Below are 21321 nucleotides of genomic sequence, written 5' to 3' on the forward strand. Positions count from 1 at the left end.
GAAAAAACAGTTCAATTTTTTTGTTAAAAGTATATCAGTATATCATAATATATTGCAAGCTAAATGTTTATTTCAAAATCGCATGCAGCATACCAGAAGTTTTTAATTTTTATAGGACTATATAAAATCACTGCTTCCAAATCTGCAGTTCTTAACATTGTTGGAGCTATTTTACTAATTAACCAGTGAACAAGGAAAAAGCCAAGACAAAACCAAAATTACTCAGAAAGCTGTGTGCATTTAAGATATTCTCAAGAGCAGATAACTAGAATATCATCATCAAATAGCCTGCATACCTGGTCCATTCTCTGCCCATTGGAAAAAGCCACATTGTTTTTCCTTTTCGAGAGGGCACACAAAAAAGTTCTTTCCATTATTGGGACCAATCTTCAGTACAGTCTTCATAACACATCGCTTGCCATGGTTACAAAATGGAAAATTCAAGTCAGCCCACTGCCAAAATAAACAAGTTCGAGGCACAGTTTTAGCATGTGATGGATGGCTATGAATTCCTTATTTTATAACTGTCAATAGAAACAAGATATAAAGGGGATGCCCTAACAGAAACTCTTCTTAGTAGGTAAGACAGTTTTATTTCTGATCACTGATTTTAGATTTTTCTTTAATATTAATTGCAACTGCACACACTTGAAATGGTATAACATTAATAACATGTATTTTTCTTCATATCAAGGCATTATAGTCATTACTGTCTTGAGTTCATCTACTAACTACCTGGTGGTAAGGTGACCAAGTCAAATTCTCCTCAGTACACTCCATACATTCATAGCAAGGAGCAATAGTCACCAGTTCAAGATGGGAAGGTCAGGTTAGATATAAGAACAACAGCAGGAGCAGTTGCCCAGGCAGATACCAGAATCTTCATCCTTGGGAAGTTTTCAAGATTTTGGCTAGAAATAAATGTGTTTGATGTCTAGATCTAGGGTTTGCCATAGTCCTCCTTGAAGCCAAAGGCTGAACTAAATGACCTGTACCTTCTAACCAATATTTCTGCTATGCATCTGTGCTACATAACATGGAAGATCAAGAGCATTTGCACAGGCAGGAAGAGAAGTAACTAAAATTCCTAAGTTTATAGCCACCATTATACTTTTAGTTTCAATTCAGTGTGCAAAAGTATATTAAACTACTTCAGTTAAATGCATCATATCTGTTCACAACTTTGTATTAATGGGGCAAGGAGGCTGCAGGAAGAAGTACTTATTAAAAAACAGGCCCAGAAGTATTATACATACTTGAAAGTAGTTGCATTGAGTTTCTCTGGGTAGAGGACAGCTGTAAAACTGCCTGCCCTTGTTTTCTCCATCCTTTCTCACAACTCGGAGGCTGCAGAGGCGGTTGTGTTTAGTGCAGCGAGGATGGTCCATGCTGAACACCTGAGTATCATCTGTCACATTATCTTGAGATTTTCTGTAATGACAGGTTACAAAATGACTCCTGCATAATGTTAAAGGGATTACCAACACTACAGCCAAAGAACTCCCTCCTGCCATTACAATAGCTCGCTCAGTGTACTTTTAGTGACAGAGAATTTACTTCCCTAAGGCACCTATTGTGCCTCTAAAGCTGAACATTTGCTAGTAGTGAATAAACAACTCTTGTTCTTGCAGGTGTATCAGGTTCTCCAGCATTAGCCCACATTTTAAATTAGTCTGCAAAACAAAAATACTACCACCCTCTAGACACTACCCACCCCAAATTCCACCACATTCTAAAAGAGTATTCTGCTCTCAGTGAGAAAGAGACTAAGCAATTACTCCAGGTTAAAGGTATTTGTATGCACCGCAGAAAAGTCTCCCACCGTCTTTACTAAAAAGTTCCAGTAATCACATCAAAACTAAAAGTTCTAATCATATATAAACTAAAGTTCCATATCATATCTGGGCAAGTAATCCAGCTACAGATGTGTTTTCCAAATGGGTTAAAGTTCCTTTCTTTCTCATGATTGAGATAGTCAAGAGATTATCTGAAGGAAATACACAGGGTTTTATATAAACCCTGTAACATGGAAAAGATTAATGCTCTGACATTTGTATGTAATGTAATATATTTACAGAGCAGAAAAGTAGTGATGAAACCAGAGTGGAAAAAAAATTATTAATTATCATCTTAGGATTTTTACATTCTCTTTTATGACTGGAAGATTATAGCCCTTTAGATATTTTTTCCCCAACACCTCATTAAAACAAAACAAAAACCATAAAATTAGTTTGTTTTTTTTTCTTACGAAGTGCTTGGGTTTGTTTTTTGCTGGGGTTCTTGGTTTTTCTGTGGTTTTGGTTTTTTAATGTTTAAGTTGATCACTTACTGTATTCTGCCCATCATCATGATTGATATTATTTCATGTCTTGTTTGAACTTCTTTGTATTTTCAATTATCCTGACTACTTCCTCAGTGCTCTGTAGTCCTCTACTTGAGACAGCAAGGAGAAAGGATGTTCATACAGCCTAACCTGGCTAGCCTGTGAAATCCTGTTTCAAAATTGGTGCTTCATCAATGCAAAAAATAATTTCTGTATTTCAAACCAGACATGACTAAACATTTTGCAGATCATTAATATCTTTTACATTCATAGTGAATTTACCACTATGACATCTACATTCCAGCCCCATTACTGTTGTACATGTGCACAACTTTTCCTTGAAAACTCCAATGAGTTCTCACATTTCTATTAACTAGGCAATTGATGTGTCTGAATAGAGCCATGTAAATAAAAATTCAGGATGGGGAGAGTATTGAAGTAGTTACATATAGGACAGGGAGAAAAGTTAAAATAATGATGGGAGGTTCATCAAGGTACAGAGCTACAGAGCTTCATATAATGGAAGAATGTTGAAAACTGCTAGCTAAAAACTGCTAATTGACTTTAATCAGAATACATCCATTCAGTTAGTTTTCCTCTCTCATCTTTCATAATAGCTTCAAGATCTAAGCAGATAGCAACTGGAGTGCTCAGATCAGACAAATCCTTAGGCAGAGCTCTGCTAGCTGACCTATTATAGCTCTGTTCTCCTGTTCCATAGGAACAGCTTTATAGTTTACAGAAGTCCTGGCCAAATCCCAAAATCAGGACTCTTCCACTAGCAGCCAAGGTCATTCAGGACTTTTGAAATCTGTAATTTTATAGTTACCCAAGAATAAGTTACTTCTGGCAGGAATCCAAAGACAACCATATCTGAACACAATAGCACAGTATTCCATTAATCAGAGATAAAACTAATTTATGGAACTATAAAAAGGCTGTTTACATTGCAGAACACATACCTGACTTCTATATTATACTGGTGAACAGAGGGTAGGTGACCAGTTTTCTGTTTCTTCTGTACGTGTGTGAAAGAGAGCGCTGCCTGACACGAGGACAAAGCCATAGCAGTCGGATGTGCTGAACAATCTTTGTCTGTACTGCCCCCAGCCTGGGAGACTTTGTTTTGGATCTGGTAGCAGTTGCTTTTTGGAGCAACACACTCAGAGAGTCCATCAGAGATTTGGGTATTATTTCTCAAAACAGCTTTGTTGCCAAGATCTGTTAAGACAAGAGTTGTAGTTCCAAATGCAGCTTTCCTATTGATCTTTATTTCTGTGTCTGGTTTTCTGAATTCATTACAAGGGTACTTCAGTAAGTTTACATTAAAGGCTCCAGAAGCTTCATCCTTTGTCTTTGGAACTAAGAAAAAATAAGTTACTGGTTATAATGTATCGCTGTAGACCAATACATTGTATTTCTAGTCTGTATTCATAACTCATACAGAGAGTGAAAAAGTAAATTTACCATAGCATCTTGAAAGACCTCAAAACCTGTCACAGATTAGATATAGTACCAAATTTCTTACAATAAAACTGCTCATGCACTTTTGAGTAGCATACAACGTGTGTTGGATAAAATTACTATTGCTTGAATAGAACCAGATGTGAATAGTACTCTGTAAATGAAAACTATTGGAGAATTCATACAAAATTGAATTTCACCCAAATACAGGGAACAAAATATTACTATTTTTTCAAAATAACCTTTTATAATCCCAGCACTGGGAGATCACAGGTTATGGTACCTCCAGCAGCAATATGTTATCCATTTTTAAAGTATTGTTTTAGTGTTGACACAAAAAGGAATATTTATTTGTTGGGTTTTATAGTGTTTTCACAGTTCCCACACTTTCCAAACATTGTGCACATCCAACCTAACTGAACCCTTACTGGAAGAGGCTTAAGCAGCAAGCAAATCCAGACATTTACATTTATTTCCTGACATGAACAACAGAATATTTCTTCATAGAATCAGAGGCCCACATAATGGGCAAATAATCATTCCAAAAGAATGGGATTTATTAATGCCAGTTTAATAAATAAGGCATTTGTAGATGATGAATGAAGTGAGAAGGCAAGGAATCTTAAAGTCTGAAAGACAGAGGCAAGCAAAGTACTGTTTAAGGTCTCAAATACCCCTCCTAATTCTTATTTTTTTAAAAAGAATTTTTGTAATAATTTTCCACCAAGTCTAACACATCTTCAGATGCCAGGCTGTTCTCAGTAATGGCATATAACTAAGTAAGTGAAATGTAAAAGTACATGAAACTCAGAAGCACAGGGGAAGGAACAGGATTTTGTTACAAATTTAAAGTAAAGCAATTGTGCACATGCCATTATATAGGCTCAGCTGACAGTATTCATTCCATGATAAATGTTAATTGGTAAATCTGAGCCTGTGGATAAATCAGACTTTCAGGTTTCTGATGCTGGTTTTGCAGAAGAATTATTCAAGAATTATTATTAGGTTCTGCTGGCAACGAGATTCACGTAAGGCAGGAAGACACACTTTTTTTGATTCCTGGCTTGAAGAAATGGACTTCAGCAAGTGTAAGATTAGAGTTTCACACTCATCACTCCATTCATAAAAGGATAACTAGAATGAAGCACTACTTCAAAAAAAAAACCCCAAACAAACAAAACAAAAACAACCCAACAAAACATTGAATACATTATTTCATAAGAACAGAGATCAGTACCATAAAGGCATTTCTTTCAAGGTCCCTTCCTTGAAAGGTCCCTAATTTTGTGATTCTGTGATTTTTTTCACAGACTGAGAATTTGGAGGCACTTGGGAAATAATGGCTCACAGTACCAAAGCTACAGAAATCTTTAATTCTGATTTCAGCATATATTCTTTGAATCATGTAGATAAATTCAGTGACCTTTTAAAAGTAGGTCCTGAAGCCTAAATAAAAACATTTTTGAGTCAAGATTGCAGCAATAAAAGCTCCAATGAGAGACAAAACAAATTCAGATACTAAGTCCAAAACCACCCTTACTTTGAACATGGAGGCAAAAAAATAGCCCCTCAGAAACTTGACATCTTTTTGGAAAGGGTACCAAAATATGATGCTTTTGTTCACACAAGAATGATGATTACTTTCTGCACCCTGGTGATTACTGCAGACATATGCTGCTATTATCTAGTAATTTTAAGGAGAGTTGAAAGAATGCCATTTTGTCTCACTCCTTGCCCCAGTAGAAACCTAATAAAGGGTCACTGCAGAGGCTTGTCTATAGAACCCTGCCTGCACAAGGTGTAATACAAGACACTTTCAATAGGGTTTAAGACAAGCAAGTTTCCATGATTGCCTGTTTAAGATTTCCCCAAAATCTGACTAAGTTAGCTAATGTTATATAAATACAATTCAGAGAGACTTCTACAGTTCTATAGTTCCAAAAACTGCGTCAAAACTACAACCCTCCCCCCATTCCCATTAGAGGTTCCAGACAACCTTTCAATACCTTCAGGCCTTGAAGTCAAACAGGCATCACAAATTTCAGCAGAAGGTTTATTTATTAGGGTACAGCACACACATATCCACTCCTCTTCAGATTTCTGAGCAACACGTTCATTAGAAGACGACTCCCTGCCATATGCCCAGCCAATTAGGCTGTTTCTAGTTGGCAGTTTGCTGGGAAACAAAAGAATGATGTTAGTCTTTTGTGATGTTCCTTCTACAAATTGCCTTCCCACTATGTGCAGGGAGGCACAGGGCTAGAGAACAAGCAGTACACAGCGTTATGCCTGCATATCATAGTTTGGACAGAATGTCATGGTTAGAGTTTGATTTATTTTTTTTCTTTACCTCAAGGACAAATCTTTCCTGATGGTGCAGAATACAAATAAAAATATTCAAACAAAAATGGACAGTTAATTATTAACTGATGTGCTTTCCAGCACAATGCCCATCTCTCAAATTCTCTACCATTTTGAAGTACTGCAGCAAGAAACTTAGTGAGAGATTGTGTCAGTACATCTTCTCCTATCCCTTGTACAGAACACTAACAAATGCATTCCTGTATGAAGAGGCTGAACTACAGAAAGTCACATAACCTAGTAAACAATTTTTTTTCCTCTTATTTAAATGGCACCCATAAGACTACATTATTATCTGTTGGGCTGTTAAAACTGACAGAATTGAAAACCTGGAAAGCTGAAGTCTTTATGTGAACCCATTTGCTGAAAAAAGTTTTAACATTTAGGAGCCTGTTCAGAATTAAGGATATTTTTGTTTGGTTGGTTTTTCTTTTTTCCTGTTCATCAGAAAGAATTCAGGAATGTCCTAGCTTGACAGGTGAACAAAAACTGTACTCCACACTTCTATAGATTTATTTATTTTCCTGTATATTATAATACCTCCTATGTTGATACACTTGATTTAAAATTATAGTTACTATTTTACAGTCATTACATGGTACCAAGGACAAATCTTGCTATAGTATCTGAACATTGTTAGCATCTTAAATGTAACTTGAACTTAACTGTTCATAAGTTTTGTATGTAAAATTTTAAGTACTATGTTTGATAAGATGTCAAGCATTTCTCTCCATAGATTTTATGAAATTATGTAAATTTTAGGTACTTTTTTTTTTTAAATCTAAGAATTTAAGCACTTCAATTAATCATGCAAATGTTGTACTTGGGAACAGTTAGGACACTCTTTAGACCTGCCATGTACTCAGTAATTATAACTTTCTTTAACCGGCTGTATTTCTAAGATAATGCTAGCTACCATGTCTTCCACAACAGAAAAACTAAGGAGGATGAGAACTGCTGAAATACCAGAGATCCTGTGCCATCAAGAGGTAAAACAAACATTACAGTTGCATTCACCAAGATAATGTGGCTAGGTAAGAAAACAGCTGAACTGGAAGTGTTAAAAATTGATATTTTCACATTATTATATCACTTGTTCTCCTCAGCCAAAATATACTAGGCAGAATATATTCAGCATTCCATGTTTTGAAGTCTAAGTCCATATGTCCCCCTGGACCATCCATCATGTCATTCCCCACCCAATGTGGAACATGAAATACAAGGCAAAAGCATATTTTAAAGATTCAAGGGACATTTAAATTTTATGAGGTAAGTGTATAATAGGTGCTTTCTTCATTTTTTCAGTTGTGCAAAAATGTAAGTTTCTCAATTTACCCCAGGAACCACTGGGTTAAATTCTACAGTTTATGACCTGTAGCAAATCAGTCAGATAACAGGAATGCCTTTCAGTCTTCCACTATGAACAGCTTGGAATGGCAGAAAAACCACTTCAGCTAAACCTAGTTTTATTTGTTAAGTTACTGCATAATAGAAAAGAGAGCAGTGGAACACAAAGACCTGACCATTAGGATGAGGACAGTACAAGAAATGACCTTTTATAGCTACCATTACCATGGTTTTCTCTAATTGTTCGTTTAACAAAACAAAAGAAAATGAGTAATTACTTGTTCTAGAATAAGAGAAAGAAAGAGTTGGCGTTTTTTTCCTTGCATCCTTTTCTAGCTGTCTGATTCAAAACATAGCTGTCTTCCTACCAATCTGCAATACACTTCTCATTATTACTTTCTGAAAATACAGCAGATTGGGGTTATCACCATGTGAAATATTTATCTTCCTCGCTCAGTTTTCTATATTTGATCTCTATCCAAAAGTTACTTTTAAGTTTAACCAAAATCCCTTCAGTCATCTGAATCTTGAAAGAAGGTTTGAGGTGGGAGAGGGATTTGTGTTCTGTAAATCTTATCTAAAAATACATATACACACGCTAATGAAAGCAAAGTTCGGAAAATGCAGCAGTATCTTTTATTAGATTGACGGATTTCAGTATTAAAAAAAAGTGATATTCTTAAAGCTCAGATGACAATTTTCAAGAATAACATAGGTATGTAAGAGTCTGAATAAGGTGCTTTTAAAACTTTTACCTTTTCACCCTTTCTGATATCAAATGCATTTTGTGCTTTTTTTAGAGTAAAGGAAGAAAGATGCTTCTAGTAAAATTTATGTAGAAAAAGTGTCTCTGTGTCACACCTGCAGTAAAAGCTTTCCAAATCTGATAAGAGGGAAAAAAAGACCCTTCACCATTTGCTGCACTCTGAATTTACTGAAGTTTTAGTTCTCAGTGTAATTCCACAACCAGGAAAAACAAAAAAAGCACAGATACCCAGCTACCTAGATATTCTGCCACTGGCCTATCCTACAAAAACAGAGAAACAGAGACAAGTTTCTACCTTTCTTATGCCACTCTACTCACTTGTGTGTAAAATTCCAAGCACTTTATATTGGTAACACCAAGAGCAAGGGGAAATTTTTCCAGAAGCAGTAAATGATTCCAAGCACTCCTAATTATTTTATAAAACCTACATTTGATTAGAGTAATAGCTATTTCATAACAGATGTGGCCTAAGAAATAGTATGAAATAAGCAAAGTTTTTAACCATTTTTAAATACTAATAGCCAAAACATTTTTCGTTTGTTAAGTCAACTGAATTTAAATATTCAGTTGATAGGATCCACTCTATCTGGAAGTGACATCTTCCTGTAACAGCATTTTGAGGTAAACTGCTTCAAAGTGCTATAAAGTTAACATCATACCTAACATTGACAAGCTGGGGATCTGCCTTTTGACATCCAGAGCAGAAATAAGTCATCCTGTTGTTCTCTCCTAAACGACACACAGTGATCTTCCCATTACACTGCCCACAGGTTGGGCGCTTATAAACTTTGTAGTGCTTGTAGAGGGGAGACCCAGTTTTGCGACACTAAAACAGAACATGTTTAAAATTCAAGTTAGAGATCCAGTATGAATTTTATGTCAGTCTTAGAGTTCAACTGAAGAGAAAATAAAAACCCTACATAAACTGACTGTTCAGTGACTACATGAAGATATTTCAGGCACACTTATAAGAGCTATCTTCTGTTTTCATATTATTTTAAAAAAAGAATTTACGTTAAACAAGGTAGAACAGTGTCTGGAATTCTCCACATAATCAAGGACACAAAACAAACAAAAAAACCCCAACACACTAGCATGGTGCAAATAAATGTATGTGAAGGACCCCCCAATTCAGTTGGACCAGCTAACTATGATTCAGCATCAGTCATCTTTGATCTGACACCTGCAGCAGTGTTCTTATAAAGCTGGTGAGCTCAAATCAATGCAGCATACAAAACAAAAAGAAAATAAACAGAAGACAAAACCAGCACCACCTTCACTCAACCCAAAAAGAAAAAATACACCACAGAGCCAGTTCAGATATGATGATACAATCTGGGTTAATCAGCTTTCCTAAAATAGAATTATTCCAGAGATATTGTAGGAGTCAGGCAGTGCCCAGTAAAGTTGCTCAGCTTTGTCTTAGCACTGGCTGGGAGAGAAAAGTTGGCTCACAAAAAGGCACTTGATGCTATGGCAAGCACGACAGATCCTAGCAAAGACATTTTAAAGTAAGTACAATAAAAGCCCAAAGGTGCCAGTGACCTAAGAGACTCCAGAGGGCTGACATGCAGGCACGCTTCAGGAGACAGTTCACATGGAGTCAGGATAGGCATATCCCAGCTAAAACTGGCAGAAAACCAAACCGACAAAAAAACCCAAAAACTCAAATGACAAAAGTCCAGTAGAGATGCAGCCAAGTCCGCAGAGCCACATGAGCTGCTGCACTAAAATGACCTTGGGCAAAGTTGAAATGATACCACAGCTGGCCCAGCAATACCAGCCCAGCTCTGGCAGGGTTCAATAGCCCTGGCTTCCAAACACATGAAGATCTTGGAGTCTTCCCAGTCATTGAGCACAGCACATTTGATTTCACTCTGCTCTTATTCATCAGCCTTGTTGAATGAGAATGCTTTTTCCAGTACAATGTAGTAATTTAATCTGAAGGAATTACTAATATATATTTACTTGAATATTCACAAGCCATTCGCTTTCTTCAAGATTTTTCCTCTAGGCTTACAGTTATTTTCTTATTAGTAGTTTCCTCCCATTGAGCTATTTAAAAACCAAAGGAACAGCTTTTGACATAAACAAGATTCCTCATCTTTACATCTGTAAGGTGCTAATACAAATTACATGGTGCAATTATAACAAACATTCTCTAACAGCCTATAAAAAAAATGATCAAGTACTAACCCTGTTAGTAATTTTTTTTTTATCTTTGAGTCTCAATGTGGGTGCTAGCTCTCCTTTAAAAGCCCTTGCCTGGTGAGTACTTGCTATGAATAGAGGATAAAAGTTTTGGAAAAGTCTTTTAGTCTGACAATAAACAAAAAAGTTAAACTTTCTCAGTTTAGCCAATGACACATTTAAATCAGTATCACAGCTGTTGCAGAACTAGATGCTCTCTCTTTACTGGTAGACTTCAGTATTAAGTCTGAAGAATGAAAACACTGCCCTAGCCAGCAGACTAAACTTTTCTTCAGTGAGTAGGGGAAAAGCTGACATTGAAGCAGACTAATAAATTACATTTTTAGCCTTTATGAATCAGACACTATTAGGAAAATTAGGTGCCCTCCTCCTAGACTACCAAAAAATAATAATTTTAGTAGCACTAGTTTCTTGCCTTTCATGAATACCAAAGAATTTTACTGCTGCTGTTTATTTCTCTGCATGTAGCTTAAAGAAAAACTTAGAAGAATTAGGTCAAATTCTCTATTTTGTCAAGTTTAAGAGCAACCAGGAATTACAGTTTATAAGGAAGGAAACGTGGCAGTAGGGAGAAGAAAGAATTTTTTTCCCTTTAGCCACCAAAAAAGTTGTTTTGGTTAGAAAAAAAAAGAAGTTATTGGAAGTTAGAATGTGTTTAGTCAAATAAATATACTTTCTATTTCATGTTTCATAAAGGAAGCCCCATGAATTACCTTCATACTTTCCTGGGGCAATTTCTAGTTCCCAGTCTGAAGAATGACCTTTATGTTATCATACATATCAGTGTGTGCTTAATCAACATCAATTCTGATGATATGTTCATAGTGACATTACAGCACATTCACTGCCAAACTGAACTGGCCCTCAGGGAGCACCTGTCAAACTTCTGCTGCTACTGAGTCAAACTGTGCACATTCTTACAGCCCAAACTCCCCCACCTTTCCATCATTTAGCAATTCACAATTAATAAAGAGCACAGCAACATTCCTATTCATGGAAATGCGTGTCCTGCTGCATTTTTTTACTCTTTCCACTAGTTTACCACATACACCTAACATACCAGGGTTAAGTTTTTGAGGTTTCTCAGAAACATGTGCCAATACCTTATAGAAAAGCAGGCTAAAGTCACGTGTCATTTTCACCAAGTGACATATATGCTTATCTGTCAGTTGGCAAACCTGTAAGACAAGAATTATTTTTAGAATATTATGATTCTAAGGGACAACATCAGAAAGACCTGTAAAAGCAGGGGCACTTTTGAACATCTTTGGCTTACGTGGAATTTCATTGCTTCCTGTTATGACAATTCTCTGACTTTACATTATAAACATTATCTCAGTAACATAGTAGATTTTCATATTCTATACTACACAAATTCATTGTGTGGATACCAAACAATGTACTTTGCCTCATCCACATAAAGAATTAGGTAAAAATTTTGATTTTCTTCCTCTATATTGACCTAACAGTTGCTGATCACAGCAGTCATGTGGGGTCAACAATTCTTAGTTCCATCTTCATTGTCTCAGGGACCTATATATCAGAGGCTCTTTCCTGTGAGATATCCAGGAAGAATACTTGAGATAAATGCATTACAATTAGAAAGATCTATCAACAAAAACTTTTAAGAAATCAAAATTTTGAGTCACATTTTTCTTTCCTCTGTCAGTTTTCATGGCATATACAATTAAAATCCAGACTAATCCTATAAAGAACTTTCAGAAATATTCCATTTAAAAAGCCTTTCAGTTACCATCTTTAACAACTTTCCTTTACATTCTCAATCAATGTTACCTAAATCTGTTTTGCAAACATCAGACTTCTTTTCAACCCAAGTTTGGAGGCGTATGCTTTAAGACCTTAACCAATTAAAGCTTGGTGAACAATGGTAGAAGAGCAAATTATGACAACCAGCAGGACAGGAAGTGGAAGCCACAGATGCAAAAACAATCAACCCTGCCACATAAACTATTCTGGATAGTAAGAGAACAAAGAAAACTAAACAAGCTTCACCTCTTCATTTTGCTTTATTTATAGGCTGAAAATCTAATGATAGCACAACAGGATGCAAAAGTCAGGATTTGAAAGTTAAATGAATTTCCTACTAAGAAGAGATTTAAAGTTGCAGGAGAAAAGGCTTAGCCCCATAAAATATGCCACTCCGAGGCAGGAGCAGCAGCTACAGGTTCCAAGGAATACCAGGACAAATATATCCAGTTACAATAAAGCATTAACTAAGTGTCTTAGAATAACTTAAGAAATGACAGAAGATAAAATTAAGATAATAAGATGACAAAATGTTATATAAATATGTATTTACATTCTTAATACTTTCTAAATACTTTGGTGTCATTAAAAAAATATTGAGACATTTCACCCACCTTCACAGCTGGATGGAGACCACTGTCAAACAATGCTTCATTTTTTATAATATTTCCCACTCCAGGTAATACTCCTTGATCCAGTAACACATCACACAACAGGCGCGCTTTCTGCTGCTTAATTTCACTTTCTGCTCTTGAGAAGCTAAACTTGGGAGAGCAAACATCCAAGCTTTCCATCATTCTCACTTTCTGCTCACTCTCAGCTGCACTTCTGGAAGAGAAAAATACATTAAGATTTAATTTTATTTTAATTATAAGCCAGTATAGTGGTATGGTTTTAAAAACAACACATGAAAGTATAAGAGAACATTATATGCAGGTAACAGAAACCATGAAAATCCTAGTGGCAAGAAGAGACAGAGACATTACATTAGCCACCCCCATCAAAGCCAGCTCAGTGATACATGAATGGAACATGCATCTGGTCTAATGTACAAGAGATCATCTTCACTCTGTTTATATTAGTTTGAAAAATAATTGCCAGGTTCTTGCTTTAAAACTAAAAACCTTTTAAAACTTTTAAACCTTGCTTTTAAACTTCCAACATGGAAAGACCACACATTTGCACCATCACAAAATGACAAAAGATACTTTTTCTTAAACTTTATTTAAGCATAATTTTAAACTGAACATATTGTTAGAAAACAATGCAGTACAAGAAGCTGAAGTCTTGCCTTAGCTTTTATGTTTTGTAATATTAAATATGTATATATATGTTACCTGAATTTACATGCTCCTTTTCACCCAAGAGCCTCAAATGCTTTAAAATTAAGCTTGCTATTTAATTTCGTTTGCAGTGATAAAAAAAATGCTGATGGAAAAAAAACATTCACTGGATGTTAATTAGAACTAATTGACACTAACAGAAATAATCCCCTTCTGAAAAGAAAAACACCCCACAACTTTGGAAGTATAAAAATTTGAAATAAGTAACCATCACAGATCCTTATTTTGAAACTTGCTTGTAAATTCCAGGCACAACAGGGTTCAGCATTCAGATCTACAGATGGAATTAAATCCAGCTTTCATTGTCAGTCTTGAAGCTATCTGATAAGGCTAAAGCACAGAGCTACTTTACCTGTATGTAAATTCTCATTTTAAAAGTAACACAATTATTATACCAATAAATATGATGTGCTTAAAAAAGGTTTTTTTCTTTATGTCTATGATGGCTTTCATTCAAGCACTTAAGTTGTGATTTTTCATTCTGTTCTCAAAAGAATGCTATAAAAAGAAATAAATCAAGCCGTGTGTAGTTTGTTTGGTTTATTTTAGTTTCTGCTTTACCTGTATTCTACTGTCACCTCAAAAAAACAAACTGTGTCCTCTGTAAGCTGTATCTCCAAACCTGGTACATCTCCATTCCTGTCTTTGCTTCCATCAGGATTAATGCGCATGGAACCGTTCATACCAAAGTGAATCCTTAAGGAGAAAGAGAGTTGTTAAGGATATTTTCTTAACAATGTTTCCTAGCATCAGACTAGTCAATTTATTAAAATTATGAATTATTCTTAGCTTCTAAAGTCAGTATGTATGTGTATTAATTCTAGCCATTTGCTTGCGTAGTGCTCAAATCCCAAACCTACCCTACCCAAGTCAGAAACACTCCAAAACCTAGAAGTTTTCCAGTGCTCTTCACATTCATTATAAAGAAGTGAAACCTGATCACTATGTAACATACTTTTCTTATGTACCATGCTTGGAATTTTTTCACTTGACACACTGGTATTCCAGCATTGGTTCTCAAGTCCTCAGGGAGGTTAAAAGAAATGAGGCTACTTTACCAGGCAATTTTCTGTTAAATCAAGCATAATCCACCTGGTATGAAAGCAAAGATTTCAGTTTTCACATTGCCAGCACTGTTATCATATCAAAGTTATATACAATAATACCATAAACAAAATAATTAACATCTGCCATATGTTATTTTCTGCTTTTCTTTACATACAACTAAGGAAAAACCTGCAGGTCAATTAAAAAAAACCCAAAATACATAAGCTGAAAAATGCACAAATGGCAAAGGAATGGAACAGACTCTTTCATCTTTTACACATGACTAGCGTAAGAGGTCTTACATTTTATAATCTACCAGGAGCTAGTACTTAAGCAAAGGAAAAGTTTGACTTCTAGACTACAGTCTCATGCATTATATTTATTATAATTTCACCTCCTATGTTCAAAAAACCGTAAGACAGAGAGAGTGCTCTACTTCTATGCATTGTGTATTGGAAGCAACTCACAAATATGAGGCAATTGTTTTCAACTTTGATTATTTAACTTTCAAGGTGAAGTAGGGAAAAAAAATCAGATTGTTAAAAAAAAAACTTGATTTTCTTCAGTGACTTTAATGTCCTTCTTTAAAAGGATATACATCGTACAAGTACTGATTTCTTCAGAAGGTGTCATTGCTCCTTTGTAGTCTTAAAAAAACCAAAACCTTGGCCAGCATAGATTGCAAGTACACTGAACCTCATTTGCTAATTGCTATCCACAACATGGCAACACTTCAGAAGTTTCCTCTTCATTTGCAAGTCAAGCAAGCAGAAGCCAAATGGTATAAAATAATTTCATGGACAGGTTATCTTCTCCCACCAGGCAGTCATTCCCCACTTGAGAAAATCCAGGAGCATAAAATGAGTTAATAACCATTCATGGCTCAGTCTTCCACAAGGTGTGTGTCATACACAATGTTATTTCAGCAGAACTACCAGTTTTTCATAGGTCATCTCAGCAGACAAAAGCTGGATTTGTTACATTTAGAAACTTTGTACAGATACAGAATCAGTCTATCAGTTAACCATTCTAATGACAAGAAAGGCCTGTATATGAGTTAGCATTAATACAGAAATAACAGAACCTTTGAAGGCATATTACTTATTTCCTCTCCCTGGAAGCCAATCTTAGACTGCTGTAAAATGCATTTTCTGAAGCCTTTCTCTATGTAGCCTCCACAAGTTTAAGATGCATAACATACATGAAGCTCTTCATTATCAGATAACTGACTTCTGCCTTCCATGTAAGGGAAATCTTTTGTTTAAATAATTTCTACATTTCCAGTCAGGTAAGTAACTAAAGGAACTTCTTAAGAACAGTTTCTTAAAGCTACAATACCCAAAGAATTGATGAAAAATGAAAAATTAAGCTTATTGTACTTCATGAAAACCTTCAGTTATCACTTGATAATAAGTTATTGCATTGGCTAGAAAGCTTAAGAATTACTAAAAACCATTCTGGTTCAAAGGATTCTATTTACCGTACTAGAACTTGCCACAAGAAGAGAAATTTAGCAAAATGTTTCCTTACATTCCTTAGTAATATGTTTTTTTCTTCTGGTAATGCAATACAGTCTATGGAAACAATGTTTTCTTATTGTACAGCTTAGTCTTTTGCTTATCTAATCCATTTGTAATCCATGCAATACTCATTTTTAAGAGACTAACACCTGTCTCAGTTACTTCCCCCGCTTTTTTTATTTTAATCTTCCTTTATAAACTTTTATAATCTTTTCCTTTTTCAAAACTGCTCTTTCTCCTCCATTTCTATTTCCTAAAGTGCAATAAAAAGGAAGATAAAATGATTATGACCATATTACTATCCTTCACAAACGCAGGTTGCTTTAAACACATATGCAGTCCTGTCCTCCCAGTTACTTGTATGATGGTAATGTAAAGACAGGTACATGCTTGTAGGACTAGTTGCATCTCTTTAGAGAAAAAAAACCCAACATATAACACTGTATCTCCTAACTAGCAGGCCCCTGGTACCAAAGATCAGTCTACACATCATCCCAGGTAATTACTAGTGTCACTGCCTTAATTTATCTAGCATGCAGCCACTGTAAACTGTTGGTCTTGCAGTCAAGCATTTTCAGTTCCATTCCAGTTTGCCAGCAGTGCCACTGGCAATACACTACTTCACATCATTGAAAGGTATTTGTTGATGTCATTGGCTGTAAATTAACAACATTCATAACTTTACACCTCTGATCAAAATCAGTCACTAGGTGACAAAGACTACAGTCAGAAATGGTGTTTTCTTCCCTTTTAAAGATTAAGAAAGATTAAAATTACATTCCAAGTAGAAGGTGGAAAAAAAGCATTGAATTCAAGCTTCACTTGTTTAAGGGCCTTACATATTTTTCTATACTAATTACCATAAAGAACAATGGTTTGGTTGGTTGGTTTTTTTAATAATCCAACACAATGTGCGTTTGATTAAATTAATTTTTAGTTGACTTTGCAATACAGAAGCATATTAAATTTAAAAGGTGAACTAGAATACCAAAACAACCTTGGTAGCTTGTTAAAGGAGATTTCCAAAGGTCTAAAGCATATGACACAATCCTAAACGTGCCAACAAACACAAGATCTGCAAACAACAATCTGCTAGTTTTACCACTTTTCTAGGTGACATGGTCACCTAGACACAAAAGTTGAGATGCATTTATGGTACCCAAACTATTAACCCACCAAGTTTCAGAACCAGGGAGTTGCTAATATTGCTTAAAGAAAGAAAGGCAGCATAAATATATACACACACACAGGCATTTTGAGTTTGACAATTTTTTCCTGAGTATATTGTCAGAGCAATTGATCACTAAAAATTAAGCATAGAAGCACAGTCTAAATTTCTTAAGGAAAGTTAAAAGAAATTGTAAGTACAGATTGTAATGGAAGACTTTAGGTAACTGTAACTGCATGAACTACTCCAAGTTTTGCCCATAGATAATGCAATTTCCTTTTCATAACAAGACATTTCAAGGAATAACTGTCCTTTTCAGACACCTTTACATGGAATCCTAGGCTGAGAATAAAACAGTTAATTATCTGAAAATGTAAGTAACTACATCCAGAATGTCCAGAACTGCAGAGAGGCTGTTGAGAAGTTTATCAGTAACACTAAACTTTAAATCTCTGAAACTGACATTAGCAAGAACAAGATGACTCTGCAACAGACATACAGTCTGAACATAAAGGAAGCCTTTTTTTCACTTCTTACCTCAAAGCTTTCTCATCAAAATACATGAAAAGTTCCTTTCCCAATGTCTCCACACCCCTGTAAACATGTCCGATAAGGAAATCATGACCAGAGGTTCTCTCCTCACTTGCAGCAGTCTGAAAATAAGTAAATACAAACATAAAAAAAGAGAAATAAAATTTACGTTACTTTGATTCTAGCATTAGTACACATACAGGAGGTAGCTGTATGAACTAATTTTCCAACTTGGGCAATATTAAGCCTTTTTTTTCCTTAAGCAGCTCTAAAAACCAATGAGACTATTAACCCAGGAAAGAGATAGTCACTATTGCTAGTGCTGTCATAACTTCATTCATTCTCTCCAGAACTGAAACAACAAATCCTTTGTATCTGGGTATTTTCTGCCCTTTCTTGCAAGGCATGAATTCACATTAAGAGTTTCAGGCCAACATAAACTAAACAGGTATAGTTTGAATATTATAAATAATTGAAATACTTGTCATGGTACTGACAATTCTGTCATTTGCAGACCTACATCCTTCTCCAAATGCCTCTCAATGGAGTTTCTATCCGAGCTAATCCTACACTTTCAGTGTTTCACATGAGGCACAGTGTATTACAGAAAAGCCTCCACTGAGCCACGAATATATTTCTTTTTTCCTCCTAGATGAAAGCTTAATCTCAGAAGGCACTCAGCAGCAGGTGGGACACTATGAGAGGACAAGATAATTTTGAAACTGAAGCAATAATCTTTTCTTGCTAAGCACATTAAAGTCCACTGATACTGAAAGAAAAGATCTCTACAAGTTGCCTGGCCTTGTCCAGTCAACTTCAGAGTAGCTCCAGCAACAGAGACTTCTCAGTCTCTCTGTCTCTGTCTCTCTTCATGCACTTGTTCTAGGGCTTCACTATTATCATGATGGAATAGAAAATTTTTCTGAATACCCTGCATCTGCTGCCTCTCATGCTGCTGTGCACCTTTGACAAGAGTCTAGCTCTACCTCCTTCATACCTATTTGGTAGCTGAAGAGGCAATAAAAGCCCAGCTCTATGAGCCTCTCCTCATGTATCATGTGCTTCAGCCTGTTAATCAAACCAAGGGACTCACTAACATGTTAGTCTGTTTTCCTAATGGGGAACTGAAAACCAGACACAGTAATCCAGATATAGCCTCAGAGGCAAGAATCACTCTCCTCGGCCTGCTGGCTACACTTGTTAGCACAGCTCTTTTCCTTGGAAGGGCACACTAGCAACTTAGACTTAGGTGGTATTTCACCTGTGGAGCTGTTTCCCACCTGGCCAGCACCCAGGCCTGTGCTACTGCACAACATTATTCTGTACTAAGAGCAGGACTCTGAAAGTTCTGCAAATGCTGAACTTAAGTTTCTGCTAGTTAGTTTCTCTCAGCCTGCCTAGACAAGCATCTCTAGGTGCTCAGAAGGTCGGTTCAATCTACAAGCAGGATATTCACCATCATCAGAGCCCTAACTGAAAAACTCAGATATGCTTCAATCACAACGCTCAATTGCAATGCAAATATGTGTGAAAGCAACTCCAGCAAATCAGCAAGGCTTCAGCTAGTTAGTGCAATTTCAGAGCTGCTCTCTATACCATCTCCTTCCATATTATCTTGAAATGCTATACATTTTACGAGTTTTATGATTATTATTGTCAAGTAGAAAAATATTTCTTGTGTAACATCAACATCACTTAGATTGCCTATTATCAAAATATGAAGAAAGCAAAATTTTGCTCTCATGTAAACAGTTCACCCCTTCCAAAAAAAATAAGTCAGAGTGCAACAACATTTACTTTACTTTACTTTACATTTACTGAACCAGAGAAAGAAGTAACCAAAATGGAAAATTCATTTTTTTAATTTGTTTTCAAAACATTTTAAGTTAAATTCATACCACTTAAGTATCAGGTGAGTCCTTACAGTCATCATGTGCAGACTCTCAAATAGCGCAGTCTTCGCCAGCAGCCAGGGCTTTAGCTATGGTTATGTGAGATCTAAAAAGCCCAAGACCTTTGTGATGGGCATTTCACAATGAATAGTCTGTCCTGAGGTGATTTAATGCAGGCATCTAATATACTTACTTTGGGACATAAGCAAAGCACAGTTTCTCACAGTTGAGCAAAACTGTGAATGAAAAGAAAGTCACCTAGTCACCTCTGTAATCAAAATCCCAGGACTGGATCACCACAGCTCACCAGCTAAGCCTGCTCATTGACATCTCAGCTTCTACCAGCTCTCACAAGCCCTGTGAGTTTTGTAGTGGTGAATTATTTTATGCTACAAAGAGGAAGGATAAAAACTAATAAAGAAATTACATACCGTGCACACTGAGAGCAGATGCCAATTATTTAAATAGCTGTTCTAATTAAAATTAGCTTTAAAAAAAAAAAGTTCTAGAGTTAAAAGCTGGTTTTGTGTAGGTCAATGTGTACCCTTCTCTTACTGTGTTTCGTTCAGACTTGTGAAAACTTAGAAGATTACAAAAAAAAATCAAATTAGGAGTTGCAACTATAAATTTCTTTGTACTGTCAGCTTCCTGAAGCTAAATGATATTTTAAAAGCTGCTGTAAGTGAACACGAGCAACTCTAAAAACTTTTCCCTATTTCCAAAAATAACTTATGTTTCCACATCTTCCGCACCTCTTTACACCTCTTACCTGGAAGGCTTACTTATTATGTTCACGCCGAGAATATTTTATTATTTAAACGGAGATTAAACTCAGTATGCACGCTCCGCCCAGACGATGGCACTGAGGCGCAGGAGCGCAGGCGGGGCGGCCACGGCGGCGGCACCAGCTCAGCCCCGCCCCAGCGGTTCCTGACGCCTCCGAGACCGTTTCGTCTCCTGAAACCCAGCGCAGTTTGCCGCCACGCACACCCAAGCTCTGCACCCCCCGCCTCCCCTCTGAGGAGAGGCGGCTGCTCCGCCAAGGCCCGGCCTCGCCGCTCACCGCGCCGCCGGCTCCGGCTCCAGCTCCGGCTGGTGAGGCGCTGCCCCGCACTCTCCGCACCGCCTGTCCCCGCCGCACCCGCGCCCGCAGTCTCTCTCCGTGAAGCGTGCAGCCTGGGCCCTCCACCATGGCTGCACTACAGGGCGCCAGCCCTCCTCTTCCCTTCAAATTTGCCGCTCTCCTATGGGCGGTGCTGCCGCGACGGCGCTCGTCCCGCCCCCGGTCCCTGCCCGCCAGGCTGCCATGGTCTGACAGGAAGTCACGGCAGGGACGCTCAGGGCTGGGTGAGGGGTGACCGGGGCGGAGCCCTCGCATGGGAGCGGGGAGCAGCAGCAGTAGCAGCAGCCGGGGCCGGAGTGGGGCCGGGCAGAGGCGGTCCCGGCCTAAGGGGCCGCGTGTTGGTTTCGCAGTGCCGGCCAGGGGGTGGTTAAGCTTAGACAACATTTTTCATGGACGGGAACGGTAATCAGAAAGCTTTGCTTTGTGAGACCCTTCAGGGAAAACACGGTATATCCTTT

The 21321-nt window shown here is 37.0% G+C and overlaps 1 protein-coding gene across 1 annotated transcript; it reads right to left on the reverse strand.

The window, feature by feature from the left end:
• Positions 1-262: 262 nt before the first annotated feature.
• NEIL3 (nei like DNA glycosylase 3) lies at positions 263-20932 on the reverse strand. Its single transcript, XM_030450011.1, has 10 exons — positions 20804-20932; positions 17855-17970; positions 14144-14278; positions 12854-13067; positions 11576-11650; positions 8921-9087; positions 5794-5963; positions 3286-3685; positions 1257-1431; positions 263-453 (listed from the first exon to the last, which is right to left on the reverse strand). The coding sequence occupies exons 1-10, from the start codon at positions 20930-20932 to the stop codon at positions 280-282; spliced, it is 1755 nt and encodes a 584-aa protein (XP_030305871.1). The 3' UTR covers positions 263-279.
• Positions 20933-21321: the final 389 nt, after the last annotated feature.

The sequence above is a fragment of the Calypte anna genome, chromosome 4A (genome assembly GCF_003957555.1).
Source record: "Calypte anna isolate BGI_N300 chromosome 4A, bCalAnn1_v1.p, whole genome shotgun sequence".
Classification (NCBI taxonomy): domain Eukaryota; kingdom Metazoa; phylum Chordata; class Aves; order Apodiformes; family Trochilidae; genus Calypte; species Calypte anna.